The sequence below is a fragment of the Spermophilus citellus genome, assembly GCF_964194105.1.
Source record: "Spermophilus citellus genome assembly, chromosome: 3".
NCBI classification, from domain to species: domain Eukaryota; kingdom Metazoa; phylum Chordata; class Mammalia; order Rodentia; family Sciuridae; genus Spermophilus; species Spermophilus citellus.
The window spans coordinates 141,541,751-141,567,312 of NC_138184.1; the positions used below are offsets into that span (position 1 = coordinate 141,541,751).

At 47.2% G+C, this 25,562-nt stretch overlaps 1 protein-coding gene across 3 annotated transcripts in view; it reads right to left on the reverse strand.

Annotated features, from left to right (window-relative positions):
* MINDY4 (MINDY lysine 48 deubiquitinase 4) overlaps positions 1–25,562 on the reverse strand; it is a 119,199-nt gene that overhangs the window by 73,906 nt on the left and 19,731 nt on the right. For all 3 annotated transcript variants that reach the window (XM_081287193.1, XM_081287191.1, XM_081287192.1), the window contains one exon: positions 24,476–24,912. In XM_081287193.1, coding sequence (XP_081143319.1) covers positions 24,476–24,912 — 437 coding nt within the window. The remainder of the gene's footprint in view (positions 1–24,475; positions 24,913–25,562) is intronic.

A 25,562-nucleotide genomic window follows, 5' to 3' on the forward strand; every position in this document is an offset into this window, starting at 1 on the left:
ACAGAAAATCTGAAACCATCTGTACTCAGTTTTAAAAATCACTGCCAGGTGTGGTGGCACATACCTGTGGTCCCAGCTACCCAGGAGGAGACTGCCAGGGGAAGGGAATCACTTGAGCCCATGACTTTGAGACCAGCCTGGGCAACATAGTAAGACCTTGTCTCAAAAAAGACAAAACAAAACAAAATATCTATACTTATCTAAAAAAATTAATTTAAAATTCACTCCCATTTCCCACCCCGAAATATGCAATATACACACAAATAGTTTTACTGATATGTTTCACCAAGGAGAGGAAACTCTCTCCAATTTGCATTCTGAATGTAGTGCCCTTGGACACTGGAGCCTGCAGTACCAGCCACAGGGAAGGTTAAGGTCAGGCTCCTTTGCACATTAGTTTTCTGATGGTTGTGAGAACCAAGTACACGCTGAGACTAGTACTCAACTCCCTATAATTGCTTCATGTCTGCTGAGAAAATTCTAGTATGACCTCAATTCCAAAAACCTAATGTTTGTACACCTAATTACAAAATATGAAATAAAACCACAGACAACTGCACCAACCATGAGTTTGGAGAAAATCGTGACCAAAGAGTAGAGTAAGAATATTTGAGAAAAGGGTGGAGGGGGCTGTACAATAGTGGGATCTCTTGTCTTACCTGGCACGAGTGAGGCCCTGAGTTGGATCACCAGCACCGTAAAATAAATAAATAAATGAACAACAAAAATAAAAGGACAGTAGAAAATCTAATAATATTATTGATATATCAACAGTTTGGAAATTTTAAAGTGCAAAATAATCTCCAAAGATGCAGAAAATAAGTGCCTGTATATGAAAAATAATAAGTTAGCGAGCCCAAGGGAGGGGAAGGGTTTTTCTTACTTGATAGATACATGTGCATACATAAATATGGACCCCCACTAGAGGTGGTAAGAAGATAAGCATGCCCAGTACCCACAGAGCTCAATGTTATACAGGAGATACCCTTGAGGCACTGCAAAAAGACAAGTAAACCTGAGAGCCCCCAGGCCAGAGTCCAGCTTTCCCAACAGAGGATCAAACAAGCAAGGGACCAATGACTGCCAGAGAAGATGGATATCAACAGGCCATTGACTAATTGAGTCTTCCCTGGCCTTAAGTGGGCCATCTTTGAGAGGCTGTAAGGACCGTAATATCTAGTGATCCTGGGCCCTACAGACCCACCCCACCTGAGCACTGCAGAGGAGCCTCAGGTCAGCTGATGGTGTTCTTTTCCCTGTGTTCCCAGCAGGAACCATGCACAGCCCCCTGCATTTCAACAGCCCTCAGGAACACTGGAGAAGCAGTAAGCCTTTCTGAGTAGCATCCCTGAAGGCTTAGCTGATGGAAAGGGACTTTTTAAAAACATCTAAGTTCTCCACAGAAGGAACAATATTTTTTTTTCTTTTCACTTTCCTGTTCCCATTTCTCTTTGGCTTCCTATGGAGCCCCAGCCAAGCTCCTTATTGGTAAGACAAGGGACAGGGGTGTGGTTAGACTTGGGGGCGCTGGGAAGTCACTTAGCGGGACCTTTGGTGTCAGCGACAAGGATACCAAGTTCTGGGGAGAGGAAGGAAGTCCCCCCAGTGTCTTCACCAGCCCGGCGGATGGGAGGTGTCCAGGCTTCTGGGGGGGCTTCTTCCACCTCCCTCAGTCTTAATCTGCAGGCATTTTTAAAATCAAGTCATGAAGACCATGAGATCTCATTAGGGGTTAGGCCACGGAGCTGTCACCGTGGGCACTCACTGTCATGATGCCTAGGGACGTTAACAGAGCTCAGTTTGACACCCTGCCTTGCCAGTTCTCCAACTGTTGACTGCTGACCTTCATAAAATAAAATAATAGGAAGCTCTCTTTTTTCTTTTTTTTTTTAAAATTCTCTCTCTTTCCTTTGCTCTTTAAGGATGTGGAAAACCTGACTATAATTGCCTGGTCTGATATTTCCTGTGAGAAAGCTCACTGCTTGGAATACTGTAAAAACAATCTGCCTTAACAATTCAACCTAAATAAATTATCTTCCTGAAACTACTGAAAATCCCTAATTGGGAATTACGCTGCATACCCAAGTCTCTTATCCGGGTCCATGATGACGAAGGTTGACAAAGATAGAGATCGCCGGGTGAGGACAGATTGGGGGGCAGGGACCACTGATGGCCCTGCATTCTCCCTGCATTCTCCTGGAAAAGCCATCGGCCTGGGGCCATCGAGCTGGAGAGAACACACGCTGTACTCAGCCTCCTGCACCATTGTTCTTCAGGGGTGATGATTTCTCAGCATAACTCTCTTTCCGTATGTGTCCCTCCTGACAGGCCTTGGCACACTCCCTGGACAAGAAGTATGCAGAGCCAGAGCAAGATCTGAAACCATGTCCAACACTTCTCCTTCCTGTGTATCCATTCCGTGAGTCAAGGCAGGCTTCTGGAACATTCCAGGAACACAGAAGAAATTTACCCTAGGCTTCAATTCAGAGGGTTCCTTTGAGGGCACACAGTTTGCAAAACAAGACTGTACTAGGTATGACCTTCCCTCATATCAATCTCCCATTCTTCCAATTTGGCTCAAGGCCTCAGCATATAACTAATATTGAGTGAGTGCTCCCTCTGGAAACCAAGGAGTACTCAGAGCTCACCTGAGATGCAGCACATCCAGCTGGAAGGTTGGAAAGCCAATCCAGATCACTGAGTCTAACCCAGCAGCCCTGGACCTGGTGGGGATGGGACAGGGGGAAGAGCTTTCCCAAGGCCCTCTGGGCAGGAGGCAAAGCCAGACAGATGGTTTCAGGCTGCAGACCCTCAGCTGAGTTTACTTCCATGCATCCTAGGTTGGATATTAGAGACACTGTTTGCATTTTCTTTCAGACCCAAAATGCATTAGGACAGGTCCCTTGCTCTTCCCTGAGGCAGATGCAATCCAGCAGGACTTTGTGGTCCTCCCAGCCCATATCTCTGAAGTTTCCTGGGTGTGGCTGAGCTCAGCTCCACAAGGTGACCAGTGCCAGAGGCAGGAGTTGCTCAACAGTGAGCATGTTTGGAGAGGTGATGTCACACCCAAGGAAAAATATCTTCTTGAGGAAAAAGTGGTCATCTACAGAGTACATCCCTAAAACAGTGCCAAGTTCATAGAGTAAGCATTCTTTCACCTCAGTCAGGCAGCTTACCAAGCACAGTGGTGCAAGCCCATCAATTCCCTCCATCTTTGTCTCACCACCCCTCTGCCCCCTAGCTTGGGCTACCAGGGTCAACCACCTCCACCCACCATGAATACTGGATGATCCTAAAGACCGTGGCCACTGCTGGAGATGTGACCCATACCACGCAAGTTCCAGGTGCAAGCAGAACCCAAACCACACACCCTGCCAGCAGGATCACTGTGGCTGCTTCTGATGGGGCTCCTGGAAAGCTTGACCTCCCACCTCGAGGGAGTAAGGAATGGGGATGTCTGTACCAGGGACAAAGGTTCCCAGCCCTGCCTCCCTGAGATGGAAAGGATTGCCTCGAGGAATTTGGCCTTGTCCCAAGGAGTCTAAAGTCATCCTTGGAGTTTTGAAAGGGAAGATTCTGACAGGCTGCCCAAAAGGTAGGTAACAGTGGCCACCAGGGCCATATGGACAGGAAAGCTACATGGACATGTTTGCTTAGCCACCAAGAGAAACCACGTTGGGGCACTTGCCCTTTGCTGTCCTGATAAAGGCCAACCAAGATATCCATGGAAGACATCCACACCAAGACAGAGGTGGCTTTCTCCCAGTCTCACCCAACATCCAACCCATCTAGGTTCTATTTGGTTAAACAGGCCAAAGGGGAACATAGAACAACTTCAAGGATAAAGTCTTCATTTCCAACTCACAAAACATTCCCCTAACCCTGCACTCACTAAAGAGCTGTGTTCGGCCTGTTTGAAGCAGCACTCTCTGGGTCCAGCGCTGGCCCCATGGCCATCCAGAAAGAGGGGAGCATCGGCCCCTTTGCTCTGAGAAAGGTCAAGATGCACGTACTTAACACACTTATTTTTTAGAAGCTCATGACTTTCTCCAGGTGGCCTTGGGAACTATGCACCTTCTCTGGGCTTCAACTTCCCTTTTTGTGACATTCTGGGGGTTCTAAATATATACTATAGTTTTGCCCTTACAATAGTTAATTGTTTATCTGGAAAACACCTTCTCCTTTCCCAAGTGCTTGCAGAGCACATTTCTAAATTTAATTCTCACAAACGTCCTGTGAGGAGAACAGCACAGGGATGTGCTAGCCCTGTTCTTACAGAGGACGACACTGAGGCTGGGAAGAGTGTCCATGCCCAGCAGTGGACGGTGGTCCACAAACCAGTCCACAACACACTGGTCACAACCACATAACGAAAATAAAAAACAACACAGCCAAACAGTTCAAAAAGCTTAATTGGTTCACTTTTTTTAAAAAAGTTGGCCCTTTATTTCAAAAGATTATTCCTACTTCAACTTTTAAAAGTTTTCTGAAACTGTTTCAATGTCCTTTCTTTGCCAGCAGATAATAACCTGAATAATCTCTGTTGTACCAGGAAAGTAAAGGGGCTTACACTTCAGGGACCTTCCCTTCCAAGACAATCTGGAAATGTATTCACATGGTCTTGCATTTTTGGAAAATTTGCAAAAATGAGATACTTCTTTATTCTTTCCCTTAAAGAGGCCACCCCTAATGCATAAGTTTCATGGGTGTCTGAATCTGTTTCTGAACCTGACCTTAGTCCTCTGGCATTTTTTTAAATTAATTTATCCTACTGACCCATGAATCCCCAGAGTCCATGACCCATTTCACCAAGTGGATGACCCAAGGTCTTTTCAGACATGGAGATCCTGGGATTCTCTTGTCTTGCCCTAGTTTGGACAGAGAAAAGCCACACCAAGGCTGGCTCCTATGGCTACTCTTCCTTCTACCCCATGCTGCCCATCAAGGAAAAGGAATCTCCAGGAAATTTTGACCTACTCTCAAAACACAGAAGACTGACTGTTTTCTGGGCATTTCTTAGAAGAGAGAGAGAAATGTGTTGCTTTGCAAACTTTGAGCATTACACCACTCACACATTAAACCCAAGAGCCGTGGAATTTCCATGAGTAAGCCGGGGGCCAGCTTGAGAGGAGCACACCCCGGACTAAAATTAGATGTGTCCCTGAGCCAACGAGGCTGCCTCCTGTGCCTCTCCTGGCAGCCATTTTCACTTGAAATGGGATACAAGAGTCCTTGCATCCCAGACTGGGAGTCCTTTCCCTTCCTGTTCACCTGAGGTTACCAGCCTTTTGCCCTTTAGAGGGTTTCCAGGTGCTCAGCACAGATAGCTCATGAGTGGAAGCCCAGCAGGTGGGAGGATCACCAAGGATCACAGGTGGGAATCCAGCCATTCAAAGGGGAAATCAATGCTGAAACTCCATGAGCCCTAAAGCAGGGGAACACAGGACTGACTTCATGAAGGTGTCAAGACAGAGGTATTCAACATTTTAGCACAAGGGCAGGTTTCCCTCCCAGATCCCCAACACTCTGATTTCCTAAGAGTGGGGAAAACAAACCTAAGCAACACAACCCCTTTTTTCCTTTCCAAAAAAAAAAAAAAAAAAAAGAATAAAACCCCATAGCAAGGTTCTGCTGTCCCTGATTCCCAAGTGTCAGGGATCTAAGTGACAGGGGCTGAGGCTGGAAGCAACCTGCAAACTCCCTGGGAATCCTTGCTTCTCCAAGCTGCACCCTCCCGCCAGGGTCCCCCTTCCCATGGGGCCATGTGCAGGGACCTACAGACTGCAGCTCCTTCTGGATCATGTGGGCGAGAAGCAGCCCCAGTAAAACAGCCAACAGGAAGAGCTTTGACCAAAGGTATCTGGAACTCTTTCCAGAACAAATATAAAACCATCTGAGGCAGCTAGAACCACGTCGGGCAGTCTCCTGTTGGAAATGTCACACTGAACCTCATGATGTGGGTGTAATCAAAGGATCAGGGGTTTGGAGAAAACATCCAGAGGGTCAGGAAAGGATTCCAATACTAGCAGGGTGGATGGGGTGTGCTGGATCTGGTGAGGGAGGTTGGGAATCAGCACCAGACAACACAGAGAGAGCTGCTTTCTGTGCATCTGGAAAATATGTGAGCGCTGTCGATTCTCTGACAGCCACTGACTCCTTGGAAGTCACAGGACTTACGGATGCTCCTGTGTAACCAAGGAAAGAGTTACCATAATTGTACTCTTGGGCTGCATCCGGGGGTTCCTGAGAGTTTCTGAAGCCAGCCCGTGTTGTACTCCATCAACCCACTCAGATTCCAGCACTTCATGACACACACACTAACCTTGTTACATCTCTTAATGGTCCTTACCAGAAAGAGACAAGAGAAAGATTCCATGAACTATTCATTTTCTCTATCTATTCTGTGTGTTTTCTACTTTTACTTTATTTTGAAAACTGAAAAAATAAGGAAATTCAAGCAACAATACAATGCATACTAGTTACAGGGACAGTTGATATCTGCCTCATTTTTTTCAACACACACACACAAAAAAAAAACTGGTTGTGGGGGGTTGGGGTTTTGCTCTACTGAACCATCTGAAAGCAAATTGCAACATCATGACACTCCACCCCTGAACCCCAAAGAACGAGGATGTTCTCCTGCATAATCTACGTGGACTTCATTTGTATGACAACACTTTTCCAAACTAGGAGCCTTGTCCGAGCTTTCCCATGTCCCTGCAACTGGGGCATGAGCCCTTTTGGAGTTATTTTCTTCAAAAAGAAGAATAATAAATCAGTTGTAATGTCTTTATTAAATATTAAGTTGACCAGATCTGCTTATGTTTTGTATCTACGGTGGATACTTTGGACTTCTCTTTTCTTCATTTAGTATATTCCTGGGGAGCACTGACTTTTAAGAATCTCTGATCATCCACCTCCAGGCTAGAAAGCAACTTGAGATTTACTGGGGAGCTGGGTGGGGGAGTTGGGGAGACTCTGGGTTGTAGAAGTCTGTGGAGTGGATGGATATTCTTGGCAGCTCCAGGACTGGCTCCTAGGCACCTTTCAAAATGCCCTTGTAAATTCATTTTCCCTCCTAACAGCAGCCTGTGGAATGTGAACAGAGTGTCACTGCTCTGTGAGGAGATGGACCTGAAAAAATGAAGTGACTCTGAGACTTGGAACACAGCCTCCGGGCCTCCGACGTGACGCTTTTGTCTTTACGACCCTGACACTTTTGTCTTTTCTTCCCATTCAAAAGAACTTGTACTCAAAGGAGGAGAGGCTTGACCCAGTGACTCAGAGGCCACAGGGAGCCAAATTGTCACTTTATAGGAACTCCAGCCTCCTCTCAAAGACTCTCCATTTGGCCTGCCCCTTCACAGAAGCCAACAAAGCCCTGGACCCGAGGCAGAAGCAGTAAGGCCAGACGGAGGTCCACGCCTTAGTGTCCGAGGCAGGGGCAGGCCTTCAGGAAGAGAAGGGGTAAGGGGGCACATCAGTGCCAGTGGCCAGAGCTTTCAAGTAGACCCTGCTTCCCCTTGACCTTCACTGCAAAGAAGAGTTAACGCCCCAAGGAAGGCCAATCTATTTGATCCACAAATGTTCCTGGAGGACCTACTGTGTGCCGGGAGCCTTGGGAGAGACTTGCCCAGAGTCACAGGGACGAGGAACTCAGGCTGTCACTTCCCTTGCCCACAGCTTCACAGTGAATCTGAACATGTATTCCTCTTTAACTGACACAGTCTTCCATGATCTGCCAACCTGCTTCTTCCCTCTAGAATACCCATCTATTCAGGAATCCACTCCTTTCCTTTTATAATGGGTGTTTTGACTAACAAGAGCAAGGGAGGTGGCTAACATTTATTAAAGTAACTATTGTGGGCCAAACACTGTATATATATATATATATATTATATATTATATCCCTCTCCACCCGCCGCCCCACTTCCCACCCAGTTCTGGGATGGAACCCAGAGCCATGAGCATGCTCAGCACTCTACATACCCAGCTACCATCCCACCCTTTAGATGAAGAAACGAAGCTACAAGGAGGTTAAAAAACAATTTGCCCAAGGTCACCCTGTTCATATGTGGCAGAATTGGGATTTGAACCCCAATCTGTTCCATTCTAAATCCGAGGCCCTTTCAATCTCACCGTGCCAAGAATTACTGAACATCTTAAAGATGGTGAGCTGAGTTTCAAAGTCCAACAATACAATAAAATGCCATGTTTCCCAAATAGCAGTTCTCAACGACGTAACAAAGCTTTGCCTAATTGAACTGAAGATCGAGTTGACTCAGAAACTCTGCTGAGCAGAATTGACTCTTTCATTGGAAATTTGAAAGGCACTCTGGGAACTCCTCATGCCCCAGGCCCATCATTACAGTTGGGCAGCAGATAATGGATCCAGTATTGTTGGCGCTGCTCCTTCGCGGACCCTGCACCAGCACACACCCAGCCTCCCCAGAGGGTCTGCGGATGGCAGATTTCTGTGCTCTGCTGCTAGCGCCCAGACGTTGGCTGCCAAACATCTCACCCGAGCAAAGGGCCCCGTCCCTTAACACTCTACCACCTTGAGCTGCCACCTGGTCCCTAGGCTCCCTTCTCCTTCAAGCTCTTCAGAAGGGCTCCCATTCTGTGTGTCCTCGTCCCTCCTGCTCCTCAACACGCAACTGTCAACCTTCTGTTCCCAGGACTCTGTTCAAAGTATTCTCTCCAAAGCCAACGAGGATCCCCCAACCCATCCCTGTCACCAACCCAGTGACCTTCCTAACCTCCCCTAACTATCCAAAGTTGCCAAATTCCTGCTTCCTGGAGACCGTCTCTCCCCTCCCTTCTACTGAGCTGGACTCAGGACGCCCCAGGCCTCTTCCTACTCTGACCACTACTGTTCCTTGTCCCACACCAAGCCCATGGGTCCCCCACTGCAGGATTCTAGCCATGGCACCTTTATCCGTCACTCGTGGCAGTGTGCCCATCCAGGTATTTCATCTATTAGCACAAGCCAGCCCCTCTCAAAGGCCCTCCTCTCCCAGCATCTCAGCTGATGTTCCCTGGGACCTATAGAAAAAAAAAAAAAAAAAAAACCTTCTCTGAAAGTGTCCACAAACAAGCTCCTTTTTTCTTCCTGATCCAAACAGTGTCTCCCCTTTCCAGTCCCCCATCCCTGCTGTGTGCCCAGCCCTCTCCTCCAGGCCCACAAACTTCCTTGTACCCCGTACATATCCTGTGGCCTCTTCTGAGATCCCTGCCTCCTCAGTCCTCCGGCAGTAAGATCAGAGCCTGCCTGCCTTCTAGGCTGGGGCCCCACTGCCAGCCATCAGCCCTGAAATGACTATTCCTGAAGCATGGCTCCCTCAGGCAAGAGAACAACCACAGCACAACCCAAAATACAGAAGACCTTTCTATTTCTGTTACCTACAGTAGAAAACTTGGCTCCTAAGACACCTGTCCAGGCCGCCAGTCCCTTCTCCTCCAGGTCCTTACACACACACACACACACACACATACACTCTCTCTCTCTCTCTCTCTCTCTCTCTCTCTCTCTCTCTCTCTCTCTCCAGGTCCTTGCTCACTCCCCAAGAGGACTTCATCTCCAGGCAGGGCCTGAAGATAACGGTGGACTCAGAAATCTTCTTGAGCCAGACAGCCTGCATCAATGCACACTTGTTGGAGGTTCCGTGCTTCGTTTCCTCACCTGTCCAGTAGATCCAATACCCCACCTGGAGTTGGTGACAGGATTAAATAAGATACTACATCTAAAGCTCTTTTAACAGGGCCTGTTAGGTAGAACCAAGAGCTTTACTACTCCTGATGCAATCCAGACTCTCTGCATGGTGTTCTGCCATGTCCCCCTGTCACTTGCCTCTCCCCCCCAGCCCCCCAATCCTGTGGCATGCATGTCTATAGTTGTCTCAGCCTCCTAAGGGCTCCCCAACACCATTTGAACAAGCAAGAGGCACTCTATAAATGCTTTGTTGAGTTGAACAAAATTAAATACCATGTATTAGACTGAGATCAAAAACTATTTACTCGGTCAGGAAAAAGCCCCACTTCTGAGAGCCCCATGGCCACAAAACTGGCCTCAACAGGAAATGAAAGGAATCCCATGGCTTTAGTAACTTCTTGTGGAATGAGCAGAGAAAACAAAGCAGAATTTTCTGGAATGAGGCACACATGCAGAAGCTAGCTCTACAGGAAGTTGCCCTGGCAGGCCATCTTTGTGATTTGAAGAACTTTGCCCCAAACGCCCCTGACAGAAGTAGGCTTCAAAGGCCGTCTTTCCAGTGTGGGGCCTTGAAAGTGAGTCACAGCAGAATTCCCTCCCAGGAAGACCATTTGGGAAAAACAGCTAGGAATCATGAGAGAAGGTGTCAACTCCGGCAAGATGGGATAGGACTTTCCAGGGGAAAGAGTTCAGCTCCTTTCACCCCAGAGCCCAGGGTATCCGGTCCATCTGTTAGGCTCAGGATAGGAACAAGAATGTCTATCTTTTTTTTTTTTAATCCCAATGCCCTTCTCCGATCCTTGTGGGGAGCTCTGAGTTTAGCCACTTTCTCCATGGCCCACCATAACTATACATCATCCACAAATGCCTGCAAAGGTAGCAGAATCTAAGGCAGGCCCTCAAGAAGAGGGCTGAGGGAGAAAAAGAAAGCTGCCTCAGTCTTCAGAGATGAGACCCCAGTGATATAGGCCCAATTTTCTCTCCCCCAAATCTTAGGCTAGGAGGAAGTGGAGAAGAGCCATGAGTATGTTCCAGACCCAGCAAAAGACTTGTCACTGGCCTCCTGTTGGCACCTTCAAATGCCACTCAGCCTTTGAGGCTCAGCTCAGCCCTGCCTCATCTAGGAAACCATCTCCTCTAAGATCCTATAGCACCTCAAGTAGCATTATCTATCTGGGACAGATACTGCCGCCATTTTTAGATGACCCTTCCTATTTGCTAAGTCACAAATCCTGCTCTTCTGTAAGCTTCTTGAGTGAGGGAAAGACCTCATACTTCACTCCCCAACACAATTCCTAGCGAGGTCAGTAATGCACCTCCACCATTATCTATTGGAACAATTTTGAGCCACACTGAAGGAGGTAGAGTCAATGACCACTCATCCCCACATTCAGATGTTGACAGTCCAGCAGGAGAAACAAAGTAGCCTGTCAACTCTCTCTAGATGACATGTGTCGAGAATCCAAGTATAGAAACAGGGAAGTGATCAGGAAAGGCTTCCTGAAGAAGGGAACATTCCAGATGACTTAAATGTGGGACATCACAGTTTGATGTGTGGGTGGATTGGTTGGTTGGTTGGCTGGTTCATTGGTTGAATGGAGAGATGGTAGTTTGGTTAATTGGATTAGTTGACTAAATGAATGCATGAACAAGAAAATGAATAAATTAAGAAATTCCAACAAGCAGGCCAAGGATAAAGTTCTAACTGCTCCAATTCTATTAAAGAGAGTGCCAGTTTAGGTTTTATGATACTGTCCCAGACAGATCAGCAAAGTTTCCCCTTCCACTCTCCTTGCTAAGGTGCATTCTCTCATTTGTTCAGTACTTGTTACTGCCAAGCTCAGGGCTATTGTAATAAGGCCCCATTCCAGACCTCAGGAAATTCATAGAAGCAAAGATGAGTTATTAAATCAGTACTCTACCTTGAGCATTGTTTATGATACTGATGGAACAATATAGAAGAAGCATTAAGCCTGGATGAAGATAAGACAAGCAAGGACCCTGGGGTGCAGAATTTCAAGGGCCCCTCCTTCTTGGGTGCTCCCTCCCCATTGCAGCCAAGAACACTGGGGGTGACAGTCTCCTTAAATTTGCATGCTAGATGCCTCACTTACTCACCCTCATCTTTCACCTATTGACCTCTATCTAGGTCTCTGTTGGGGACCTCCAATAGCCAGGGCCCAGGGGAAGCTATCTGGTAGAACAGCAGACAGGCATCTTAAAGTGGGAAAAAAGGCACCCAGAAAAAAGAATCTGCATAATACCATTCCCGCTGTCCCCACTCATCTCTCAGAGAGGAATGGCGCTGTGCTATGGATTGGGAAACACGTGTAGGGTAAAATGTGGTCCTAGGCTGAGAAGTGGGGAGATGAATGGGCCAAGCACAAAACATGTGTGGTGCAGGGAAGCTGTACCTGCCACAGAAGAGAGGTCCCCAGAATATGTTTTGAAGTTGAAGCTGCGCCCAGGCAGGCCATGTGTTCCCATGGGATGGTGGGAAGGTGGGACAGCAACAAGTATTCTGCGTATCTCAAAAGGCAGCTGACTTGGAACCTCCATAGTCTGACATAAAGTCCAGATAATGTATAGAGACAAATTAAAATGGAAGTTCTACCCATTACTTCTCCCATGTGGTACAGATGTTGTCAGACTCAAGATGCTCAGTAAAGGGAGCAATCGATAAACAACAAATGCCACATCCTCCGCTAAGCCTCCCCAGCTGGTGGTATTCATTCCTCCTCAGGATGGTGGCAGGCGTGCATCTGCGGCCTCTGCTCCTGATTGGGGGAGGGACTGGAGGCCTCAGGCAGGTTTGGGATTCATTCATCCTCCAACCACCCTGTGCTTATGAAACCAGGCCTCCCGAGTGCTGCTGAATGAGATTACACCAGGGCAGCCAGACTGTCCCTAGAATCCTGAGGATGGATGAGGATCTGCTGCCACCTACTGTCCAGTCTCCTGCAAAAATAAAAAAAAAATCTGCCAGGTGTCTCAATGTCAGAGGGACTTAAATTCCTGGAATTGACTGTTGGCTGGACAAAGGCAGAGGCACTGAAGCTTTGGGGCCAGGGATGTTTCAAGGTTACAGAGACCCCCCCACCCCCCAGCAGAATCAGTAAGTCAACCTACTCCTGGGTCTGTGACCTAAACATACAGCAGTTTATCACTCAATGTTACCAGTTCACAAGGAACTGTTTTGCATCTAACACTAACTGCCCAAGCCCAGGTTCTCCTGCCCCCTCAACAACACCCCCTAACTGCTCCCTGGTCTTCCGCTGTGTTAGTCAGCTCTTCACTGTTCTGACCAAAATACCTGACAAGAACAACTTAGAGGAGGAAAGGTTTATTTTGGCTCACAGTTTCAGAGGTTCAGCCCATGGTCGGTCAGCTCCATTGCTCTGGGCCTCAGATGAGGCAGAACATCATGGTAGGAAGGACCCAGTAGAGGACAACTGCTCGGCTCAGGGTGGCCAGGAAGAAGGAGGAGAGAGGAGGGAGAAAGGGCCACAGGGAACGTTCCCAGTAACCCACCTACTCCAGTCACACCCCACCTGCCGACAGTTACCACACAGTCCATCGAAACTATGATGGACTGGTTAGGTCACAACTCTCATAGTCTGATAATTTTACCTCTCAGTAATCCTGCATTCACAAGATCTCTGGGGGCGGGGGGGGGGGGGGAACACCTCATATCCAAACCAGAACAGCTGCAATTTACCACTCAATCCCATAGAGCTTCACAATGGGATTCTGGAGGCAGGGAGCTGGCTCATACTTCAAATCCCCAGGGCCTGGCAGAGCTGAGACACCAAGAGGTGCTCAAGAGTCACCTCCTGTCTGATTGACACAATGGGACATGACCCAGACACAAAGACAGGGATGGGTAAAACACATCACTCTTGCAAATAGGGCCGCAGTGTCATGACAGGAGAAGCGGGCAATGAACTTAGAAATGGGCTTTGTCCCAGTCTCCCCCTCTGCTATCTAAACCTGGCCTGTCCTTTGACCTCCTCCACCAGTGCATCCTATGCACTATGTCACCAAAGGTGACATCCACAAATGGGGTTTGAAGCTTGTTTATTGTTCTTGTGACACCTGGGGGTTGGATGAGTATAGAAGAAATGGTGAGAACAGAGGTAGAAACCACTGGTGTCCTGTCAAGATACCTTGGACTTGGCACAGCCAGATGCTGTTGGTATCAGCTGCCAAGGGCTCAGAGCTGCACCCTTTTCTGGAGAATTCTCTCCCCCAAAAGCATCTAGGAGGCTGAATACTGCCCACCCCACCCCAGGTTAGGCAGCCCGTAGCCAATGATTGACATGGGAGGACAGAAAACTCACCCCCTTGCTTAAAAGTGGGAGCACCCCTGGCACAATTCATGCTCCATCCACATCTTCCCATGGGACTGGGTTGAGCCCCCACATCTCTGCTGAGCTCCTTCCCCTGCCCTGTTCCACTTTCCTCCATCCGCCCAGAAACAGACATGCCTCTGAATATACTCCCAGGACATTGATTTCCAAACCTTGGCATATATTCTGTCACCCAGGGGGCTTGTAAAACCTTGTATAAAACATAAGTTTCTGGCTTTGACCCCCAAAGTTCTTACTCAGTTAGTCAGACAAGGAGTATCTTTAACAAGTTCCCAGGAGAGGTAGAGACTCCAGGGCCAGGATCGACCACATTCTGAGAAGCACCATTCTTGGGAACCTGACCAGAGCCAGAAATTATCCAGCAAGTGATAGGCAAAGGGTCAGAGACTGCAGAATGTAATCTTGCACCATCAGCCTGCCTCCCAACTCAAAGCCCTGCAACAAGGAACACAGGTCACTTGGCCTCCTGCAACAGACCCGCATGCTCTAGGTAATGCAACTGCCAGGCTTCTGAGCCCCAAAGCATTTTTACTATGCACCTATAGGAGCTCAGAGGCACCCACAGTCTAGGAGGGTCTCCAAAGTCAACAGGCTTGGTGTATGAGCTCATCTTTCAGCAAGATGAGCCTCAGAGTTCGGCTGATAAGATCATGATGCTTGGGTCACAGGGAAGCCAGAAGTTTAGCCTAGGTATGCCCAAGTTCATGTGTAGAAGGTAGAGAAAGGGATGTACAAGATAAAGGAGCTGTAGAGCAGTGCACCCAATTCTTCATGTACAGACAGGTTCCCAGGGGCCCAGAGAGACACAGGTCCCTGATCAAGGAAGAATTCAGCCGGCAGTCAGGGAAAATAAGTGTTTGACTTCAAGACAAGGCAGGGATTGCTATCCTTGTCCTAAGAGAAGAACCATAGAAATCTGATTACCTGGAGCCTTAGTAACAGCCCTTGTGTGAGAGACAGTCCCTGATCAGCATCAGGAAGACCCCAAGGCCAGAAGGGGACCATCCTGCCACAACAGCAGCAGTAGTGCCTGCATAGAGAACCATTGGACAGCTCTCTGCTCACTGGCCTCAACAACAGAGGCCAGTCAACAAACACCACTGCACCAATAGCAAGCAGCATGATGGACCAGAGGTGTGAGCTGGGTTGTAGCCCAAGAGCCCCGCCTAAACCTTCTTCTCCCCATCTCTCACCTTTCTAGGGAAAGGCAACCTCCTTCCTATAGCTATTCAGACAAATGGAGTGGAGTCATCTTCACTTCCTCTTTAACACAGCACATCTAATCCATGGGCAGATCCCGATGGGAGATGGGTAGATACAGAAGCTACATCCGAAACCAGGCATGGTGGAAGACACCTGTAATCCCAGAGGCTCAGGAAGCTGAGGCAGGAGGATCTCAAGTTCAAGGCCAGCCTGGGCAATTTAGTGAGATCCTGTTTCAAAATAAAAACTAAAACAGGGCTGGGGATGTAGCCCAGTGGTAGAGCACCCTGGGTTCAATCCCCTATACCAATCTACACCCTAGTCCATGTCTTACCACTTGGTTTATCATTGCCCTGATTCTAGCCGCATCAGCTCTCTGCTGGACTATGGCAGAGGCCTCTCCAACAGGTCTCCCTGCTTCCACGCTTGCCTCTTGGAGTCCATTCCAAAGGAATCCTATGGAAACACAGGTTGCATAACAGCCTGCCTCTGCTCCACTTCCAGTGACCTCTGGGTATGCTCCAGGGTATAACCTTTACAAAAGGTTCCCAGCCTCCAAGGCCCTTGATCCTGAACCCTGCTCCCTCTCTCACTCTCTCCTCTGCTCCTGTCACAGCAAACAAGCCACCTGCTGCAACCTGCTGCCCTGCAAGCCCTGGCCCCTCCTCCCCTTTGCTCCCAGGGATCCAAGGGCTTGTTCCCTGTCTTCCTTCTGGATTCCTCCTCTCAGGTGTCCCCTTGGCTGAAAGATTTTCCCTGGTTGCCCCTTTATAAAGCAGCAGCCCCACCCAGGGCTCCCTATCACTCTTCCCTGATTTGTTTTTCCTCAGGAACTGAGGATCTGAAAACAAGCCTACCCAAAGCCAAGAGAGCTGTTCCATGAACAGGACACCACACATGGGCTGGTGGCGGCTGTGACGGAGGCTGTAATTAACTGGAAAGTGGAAGCAGAGCTCACCGAGGCCCCTTCAGCACCTGCCCAAGCCCCAAATGGTTTCCCCTCCACTCTGGGGCTCTGTTCCCCATCCACCAAATGAAGGGAGTAGAATCTCAGGGCCTCTCCAGCCCTGCAACCTAGGAAGTTAAGAATTTAAATAGACCCTGAAGGAGCATCTATTCCATTCTGCTTTTTACAGCACTCAATTGAAAATGTGGGGCGGGGGGAGTCCAACAACGCTAAACTTCCATTCCATGGACTCCATGAGACTTGAAAGCTGCATTCTGAGAAAATATCCAATTTTGCCTGAGATGAAATTCATTCATTAATACTCACAAGATTCAAAGCTACCCTGAGCTCACTGGACCCACCATGGCAGCCCCATAGCCAGAATGCTGCCCTTGCCCACTCCTGTTGTCCCTAGGATCTCGTGGCTGTGGGTTTCTCTGCTTCCTGGCCCACATAGGGCCCAAATTTTTAAAAAAGAGGTAGCTAAGACAGTCAGAGGGAAAACCCTGGAAAAGGTCAAGCCACAAAAACACTCTGGGAGTGGTAGGAAGGAAGACCGAGAGGACAGAAGGTGGACAGTTTAAAAACTGCGCGCGCACACACACACACACACACACACACACATAAAATGTTTTTAATTCAGCAAAAAACAGCTGTTCTCTGTAGTAGGTAGAATAATAATCTCCTCCTCTAAAAGTGTCCCCGTCCTAGTCCCAGAATTCCTAAACACTTAGGCTGCATGGCAAGGAGATATTAAGGCTGCAGATGGAATCAAGGCTGCTGTCAGCTGACCAGATGGGGAGAGTAGCCTGGTTCTCCAGGAGGCCAGTGTCATCTCAAGGGTCCGGAGCAGTGGAAGGGGGAAGCAGAAGGGGGCGATCCAGAGGATGGAAGCCTGAGGAGAGTTAGCCAATGGATTCTACCCCGAGCCTCCAGGAAGAACACAGTGCTGTCGATACCTTGACCTCAGCCCAGTGAGACCCATCTCAGACCTCTGCCCTCCAGAACTGTATGATACCAGATGCGTGTTGTCTTCAAGTTTATGACAGTTTGTAACACCAGCAATAGAAAAGTAACACACCCCATATCTGCCTATGCTGTCAGGTCATTGGGTCCCCTCTCCTAACTAATGGCCCATGTGACCCAGGAGAGGTCTATGCCCCTCTCCAAGTCTCAGCGTCCCCACCTGAGCCATCACATCTTGGTACCCCTGGGTCCCAAGGCACCTGGCACAAGCCACTTGAGAGGGTTCAGGTTTGTCCAGTGGCATTGACCCTGGGCTGCTGCGGCGGAGGCCATCTCCCATAGGTTGAGCCCCAAGGAAGGACAACAAGCCTTTTCAATTTTGGAACGTGGGAGGTTGAGCAGAGAGCCAGTGGTGGGAACTCCTGCAGCCTGCACCTAATTTCAAACATTATCTGAAGCCCCATCCTAGTTGTCAGACACCCAGCATGACACATTTGGAGCTGGCCTGCAGCAAATTGATCCCGGCAGAGTCCCTTGGCCATCTGAAGGTCCAGAACTCACACTCAGGAACTGTCAGACAATAACAGGCCAGCAGGTCGAAAAAGAGGACTGCAAGAAACATAAGTGGGGTCACCTGCAAACAACCTCTACCTGCACACAGCGCCACTGGGAACAAGCAGGCTAGGAACACCTGGTTCTGCAGACTTATATGTAAAGAATCATCTCTCCGTGCTCAAGGTCCTACACCTAAGGTTTCTTGAGGGGCTACTCCAAGCCAGGTGTTTGAATGATAGCGAGATCCATAAATGTGTAGAGGAAGGCCCCTGCCCGCCACACCACATGATCATAAGAGGCAGAGAGAGGATAAGGGTGAGGGGGCCTCTAAGGCCAGGGCAGAGCCCCTGCAGCTCTCAGAGGTGGAGGGAGGAACCCAAGAAGGCAACCCTGATGAGCCAGTGACAAGAGACAGGTGTCCCCAAACAGCTACAACCCCAAAAGTGGGGAGCCCAAGGGACATATTTTTCTAGCATCTCTTGATATCAAAGAACACAGAAGAGAAACAAAAATCAAACCAGAAGATGGTCCTTCAGTTCCTGGTGTCGGACCTAATGAATGAGAACCTGGAGGCCCAACTTCACAGATAGTCATGTCTCCTGACATCTTAGCAGGTCATGTCCTCAATCAGCTCTGCAACCTCCCTCCAGGACAAGGCTCACACTCCCCCGTCTCTGTCCCTGTATGCCCTCCATGGCTGTCCTGAGCCTGATGCAAGGCTCAGCCTGGTGGAGGTAGCCACCTTCCCTTCAGCTTCCCCAGGGCAGCAAGATGGAGCAGGTGCTGTGTATGTGAGCCAGTCCCAATGCCATCTCACTGTGCAGGGGCTCCTCGACTTACGACGGGGCACATCCAGGAAACCCATCCTGGAATGAAAAATCAAAAAATGCATTTTGATTTTGTAAATCAAAAATGCATTTAATCCACCTAAACTACAGAGCATCACAGGACAGCAACCCAGCACACGGCAGAGCACCAACTGTTTCCCCTCATGATCACCAGCACCACCCAGCATTGAGTCAGAGGATCTTGCATATTGCTAGCCCAGAAAAGCTAGATAGTCAAAATTCTAAGTACAGGTTCTACTGAATACATATTGATTTTGTGCTATCATAAAGTCAAAAAAAATCACAAAGGGAACTATGATAAATTGGGGTATATTCTTGTGCTTTAGAAGTAGTATACATGCACGTGTCTGTCTCACCTGCCGGAGCTCCCAGGACCCGCTACACACTAGGACTCAGACAGACCCAGGTTACCAAATTGGATTAAATAAACAGCAGGGGATTAAAGGACACTGATGGGGTGGGACTGGGGATGACAGGGAGTGCAGATGTTTAGCAAGTGGGATTGCTTGAGCCCTGGTTTCAAATCAAGGGTGCAGGGTGTAGTTATGCAGTCTGTTCTCTGAAAAAAGATGCCTGGCTGAGGGACGAGAGCGAGCTCTGTACTCTACCCTCCAAAATGTGAGCCTTAGATCTGCCTCCACCCAGTCAGAACCTTGTCAGGTTCCTTAAATTCTCTGCCTCGGTTTCCTGTTTCTGTGAAATAGAGAGGATAATTGTTGGATTATTGCCAACTCCTAGAGATTTCTGGGAGCTTGGAGAGAGCTTTATGGGTCTACATCTCCTGGTCATTTTCCTCCTCTTCATTAACTCCACCCTAAGAGAGGAAGTATGACTTATCTGATGGATGAATTGAGTTAAAATAAAGGAGCAGGCTAGGCTTGGCCCTTTGTCCTCTCAGGAGTGAGCTCCTCTTCCAGGCTGCCCTCCCACCATGCAGTCAAGTGAGGGGACCGGCCCTAGCCTGAGATGCACTGCAGAAGGCTGCCTTGCCCTGGGCCAGCCACAACATGCTCTTCCTCTCTCTTAGCCTTCAACAATTGCAAAGATTCCACATCTAGCCCCAATCTCCCTAGATCCTTTGTTTCATTAATTTACCTAGAACCTGGGAGGAGGAAAATAAACTATTTAATGCACCCCCCCCATAAAAACAACAGCAATAATAATCTTAATGGATCATTAGAAAGAGCAAATGAGAAAATAAAATATATGCATGCTCAGCATGATGCCTACCAAATAGAGAATACGTTTTTAAAAAGAAAAGGAGTCACAGAGTTGAGTGCTGATTGATCAGCACAAAGGTCAACACTACTGAACATGTTAAACATCCCTGGTCACACTTCACCTGAGATTGGCAGAGTTGCTGAGAAAGCACTTTCACCTCTACCCTCTTCCTCGAAGGCAAAGTTCATACCATCTCTCAAGGTTTAGCAGTTGGTTCAAAGTCACAGCAGGCTGGTTTGCCAGCCCAGGCTGTCAGACTCCAGAGCCCCCGTGCCATACCTCCTAAGTGCCCTGAAAACAGAAGGTGCTCAGGAAATATATGTGATGTTTCATACAGAAGGTTCAGAATAACTCTGGAAGTAAGAATCTCAGGCCAGCAAGATGTGTGAGCTGAGAGTGTGCTTGGAAATCATCTACCACTGCCCAGATTTTATAGCCAGGGACACTGACACTCAGAAAGAAAATGATCACACCAGTGTCAACTACAGTGTGGGGACAAGTGCAGACAAGGTAAAGACCAAAGCCACAGGCCTCCTGATGCAGCGGTCAGTCATGCTACTCACCTGGATCACTCTCCCACATGCCTGCAGGCTGAGAATGTGCCCCCACCTGTTTGGTTTAAGATGTTTTTCCCTTTTCCAGAGCAAACATGTTCTGGCATTGAAGGGCAAAACAAGCTTCTCTGAATGAAATCAGAGGCAAGAAGACTTTAACTCAGTGTAAAGTAGCCTTTTTTTTTTTTTTTTTTTTTGGTACCAGGGATTGAACCCAGAGGGTGCAATGGAATGACATAAAGTGATAACAGCAACAACCACTGAGCCACATACATCCCCAGCCCTTTTTATATTTTATTTTGAAACAGTCTCACTAAGTTCCTAAGGGCCTCACTAAGTTGTTTTTGGTTGGCTTTGAACTCATGATCCTCCTGCCTCGGCCTCTGGAGTCACTGATATTACAGGCGTGAGCCACCGCGCCCAACTTGAAGAAGACTTTTTAATAGTTTGAATCACGCAAAGGTGCCATAGAAGCAGTGAGTTCCTTGTTTTTAGGGTGTTCAAGCAGAAGCCGATCACCATTTGAAGGCTGTGCAGAGGATTTTTACACATGGAGAGAGGTAGCACCATTAATTCATGTGTTCACAGACTCCGGAGCCAGTTTCCTAGTTTCAAATGCCTACCCTGTCTCTTCCTAGATGCATAAATAAACTGGGGCAAATAAAGTCACTTCTCTGAATGAATTTCCTCTTCTGTAAAATGAGGTTATAATGGCATTTCCTACGTGGAACTAATTTATAAGAATTAAACAAATAAATTTATCTAAAAGACAGTGTTTTGTACAAAATAGGCCACTATTGAAGTTTCCTGGTCTTGCTGCTCTCTCTACTCTCTCTATGGTCAGGGGTCACAGTGGTGGTATTGGTCAAGGTCAGACTGAGCATAACTGTGGCACGGGTCTAAGTGCAGGGAATAAAAAGTTCCCTGCTTTCCTGACTCCTGTAGTCATTCATGGAGGTCACAAATAGACGAAGAATCTCCAGTAATGACAGGTGACATGAAAATAGTCAAACAGGATGGAGGCCAAGACATTCAAAGAAAACCACTCTGAGTCCAGACAAGAAAGGAATGGTGGTGAGATGGTTGGGAGCAAGGCCTTCCCAGCAAGGGATCCAGCAGATTCTCCCTCTGGTCAGAACAAGCTTGTTGTGTTGAGCCAACTGAAACAGAAAAAGGCCTGTGAAAAGAATCAGAACCCCAAGTAGCTACGCCAACCCTCAAAGAACAGGAGGAGCAGGACTGGCCCCATCAAGGTACCTAACTATAACCACAAGGCCAGGCAATCAAAAGTGGGGGCATGTGGCTCAGAAAGGAGGGCAGAGGAGGGCAGGGGAAGAAGACAAGAAGACCAGGGAAACAAACTAGGGGGCTCAGACACAGAGCTCAGTGAAGGCAGACGGCAGCCTCACGATCCATGGGAAAGGTGCTGGGAAACAGTCTCACTTGAGGAAAAAAATAGAAGAATCTTTTCATCCCAGCAGATAAAGGGTGAAATACATAAACGTGAAGGCTGGAACTGCAAAGTTAGTAGAAAAAGGAAACAGGAGGATATCATTGAAATCTAACTTCTAGAAAGAACTTCATAAAGTAGACTTTAAAAATATAAATCAAATGCCAAATTAGAGATTGGTTATGTCAAAGTTAAAGATTTCTGTTCACTAAATGACATGACGGACAAAGTTATTAAACAAATGACAAAATGAGAGAAGATGTTTTACAGCGTCTAAGATGAGCAAGAGATTACTACCTACCTACCAAAAGGAAATTAATCTCCTTTAAGGAAGGGGATTTAATATATTAAATTAATTACACATAAGCAACATTTGGAATTCAATCAAAATGATGGGAAACTCAAAAGAACAGGACAAAATTATCACAATGCAAAAGAAAAGTCAACCATTACAGCAGTTTTAGAGCTGATCCAGATATCAGAGTTACTAGGTAACTGAGGTTTTAAGATAAAAAATATGCTCCATAAAATAAAGGAGATGAAGAGAATTTTACAAAGGACTGAAATCTTTCTTTTTAAATAAAAATTCAAGAATAGAAAAAAAATAACTGGAAATGTATTTGATAAGTTTAACAGCATATTAGACATCATAGAAGAGAAGAAACATGAACTGGAAAGTAGAGTAAGAGAAATACCCAGACAGAAGTACAGAGAGGAAGGAAAAAAATGAAAAAAAAAGAAAAGAATATTTAAAAGTTATAGAGCATAAACACAGTAAAAAGATCTATTATATATTTTGACTAAAGTCCCAGGAAAAAAGAGAAAGGATGAAACAAAAACAGTATTTACAATGATAATAAAAAATAAATAAAAAAATTAAAAAGATTTTTAAAAAAAATTTTAAAAATAAAATGATAATAGACAAAACTTTTTCAAAACTGATGTAAAATATCAACTCACAACTTCAGGAAGCTCTATCTATCCCAAGTAGAAACATCAAAGAAAACCACATCACTGTCAAACCACTGAAAATCAAAGTAAAAGAAAAAGTTTTAGAAAAAACTGGAGATAGGGCAATAGTCAGAGGTCACATTGCCTCTAGGAGAGCAATAAAACTGAACTGATTTACCAACATTGATGGTGAAAGTCTAAAACAATGGAGTGACATAAAGTATTAACAACAACAACCAAAACATCCATCTAGAATTCTATACCCATTAAAACTACCTTCAAAAATAAAGATAAAACAAAAACACTTCCAAACAAAAACTAGTTCAAAAAATGTAGCACTAAAGAGAGTTTTTTAAGCAAAAGAAAAATGTAAATATAATAACTACTCCAATTAAAATTTTTAAAAATCACACCAGATTAAAAATTTAAGCATATGCTGCTTATGAAATAAGATTTAAATATAGACTATTCTACAAGGAAATCTCAACAGATATATCCAAAAACTGAAATGGTTTAAAAATACATTTATATCTCCAGAGTAGAAACAAGCTAGAAACAAATATCTCCTAATGTTTAGAATTACTCAATACATGTATCAATAATCCCTGGGTCAAAGAAGAAATCACCAGGGGAATGAGGATATATTTTAGCTAAATTATATGAACATATAACATATTAACTCGTGGGCTATGGACAAAGCATTATGTAGAGGGAAACTGGCAGCCTTAAAGTATATTTCAAAAGAAGAAAGTTGAGAATCAGTTATTAAAGACCCATATCAGGCGAGCACTCCACCACTGAGGCCCGGCCCCAGCCCCAAGAGAACAGAGGAGCAGCGACCACTGATGACATAACCTAGGTGCCAGAATCCCAGGAGGCTGCTGCCAGAGGAGAAGACTGTCAGCCAGTTTCCTTCCTGAACTTGTGCACAAAAACTCTACACAGCATATCAATAAATCAAACCCAATGATAAAGGAAGAGATCATCATATCCAAGTGGGGTTTATTCCATGAGTGTAAGTTTGGTGTAACGTTAAAAATCAGTGTAGGAATTATCCAGACCTGTTGTGAAAAAAAAAATAAAAAGGATAGGGTAAGATCAATAGAAATAATGTCTGAAAGGAGCCTGATGGGATATAATTTGTGGCTGTATCTAGAAACACAGGCCACATCTCTCATCTTAGGCAGCCGTCTGTGTCACTACATGTTTGGGGACCATCTGCTGAAGGCTCTTCACCTCTGGGAAGAGGTGAGAAGGACCAGAGAGACCACCCTGCCCTGAGGCTTCCCAGATGTGCAACCTCTGGGCTCCATTCCTTTCCTGGTTGACTGTCATCAACCCTGCCCTGCCTACTCCATAGACTGGCTAGGATAGGAAGGACCCCCGGAACTGAGAATGGTGGCCCATGCCTGTAATCCTAGCAGCTCAGGAGGCGGAGGCAGGAGGATCGCAAGTTCAAAGACAGCCTCAGCAAAATTGAGGCACTAAGCAACTCAGTGAGACCCTGTCTCTAAATAAAATACACCGTAGGGTTGGGGATGTGGCTCAGTGATCGAGTACCCCTGAGTTCAACCCCTGATACCCGAAAAATAGAAATTAAAAAAAAGAAGGGCCCCTGGAAGCCATCAGGGGCTGGATGACATGTGAGATGTGGCATTTCTTTTTGAAAAGGCGCCACCTTTTTGCAAGGCGTGCTCACCTGAGAAGCGGGGGCTGGCTGCTCTGCCGCTTGAATGCTCTTTCCAGCCTCTCCTGGGTCACCCTGGAAAACCCACCAGGCAGGTACAACCTCATGGGCGATTTCTCCTCCTCGATGGGACCGATGGGACCGTTCTCTGCTGGGCTGTCCTCTGAAAGACCTCTTGGTCTGGTCTTGTCCCAATGGGACAGTCCCGCGCGGGGAGTCTGGGGAGGGCTGCTGGGAGTGGCCTTGCACTTTTCCACAGATGGCTCACTGGGCGGGCCCCGGGGGCTCCTGGAGACCGAGCCTCTGCTGGAGGCTGAGTTGTTCTGTGAGGCTGCACTGGCTGGGGTATGGGTGGAGAGCTCGGGCACCTTCTCACTCTCCTCCTCCTGGGAATGGGTCTTGCTGCTGGGGGCCGGGGACCTCCTCAGAGAGCGCTTTCGTAAAGGATCCTGGGATGGGAAGGATAGAGGCACTGAGGGTCCCCTTCCAAGGGAGTTGGAGAAATGCTTCACCCATTGGCCCATAATGGTCCCTCTCCCAGGAATGTCTGTCCCCGTCACCAACTCTTTTCCCTAAAATCCTGCCTATCTTTTGGCCCCCACTCCTGCCCTGATCCCCAGGCTAACACACCCCACCTGCACAAACCCAGAGCACCCAGGCCTCCTTCACACCCCTGATGGACAGCGGGTGGGTGGACAGGGAAAGCTGCCACTCTAGTTTCTGATTCCTGCATCCCCACCTACCAGCTGGATCACCTGTGACAGTTATTGAACTTCTCTGTTCCTCACGTCCAGAGTACATCACCTGCCATTTCTAAATCCTAAAGCCTCAGAAAATGAAAGTTCCTGTTGGATTCCCGTGGCAAATGCTTTTCGACGGTTGTGAGGTTGCTTCTAGTCTTTTTAAGTGTGACTTGAATGCTTAGCCACGGAAAGCCTTGTGTACTTGCTTATGGGACACTACTGCAAATCCCGCTACCACGGGCGTTACATGGCTGTGATCCAGGCGCTGAGCTTTCTTACTGAAATCAAAGAAGCACTCGAGATCTGAAGACCCAGCAGGCCAACAAGTTTTGGGTGAGGGATGTTCGGCCAGCAGT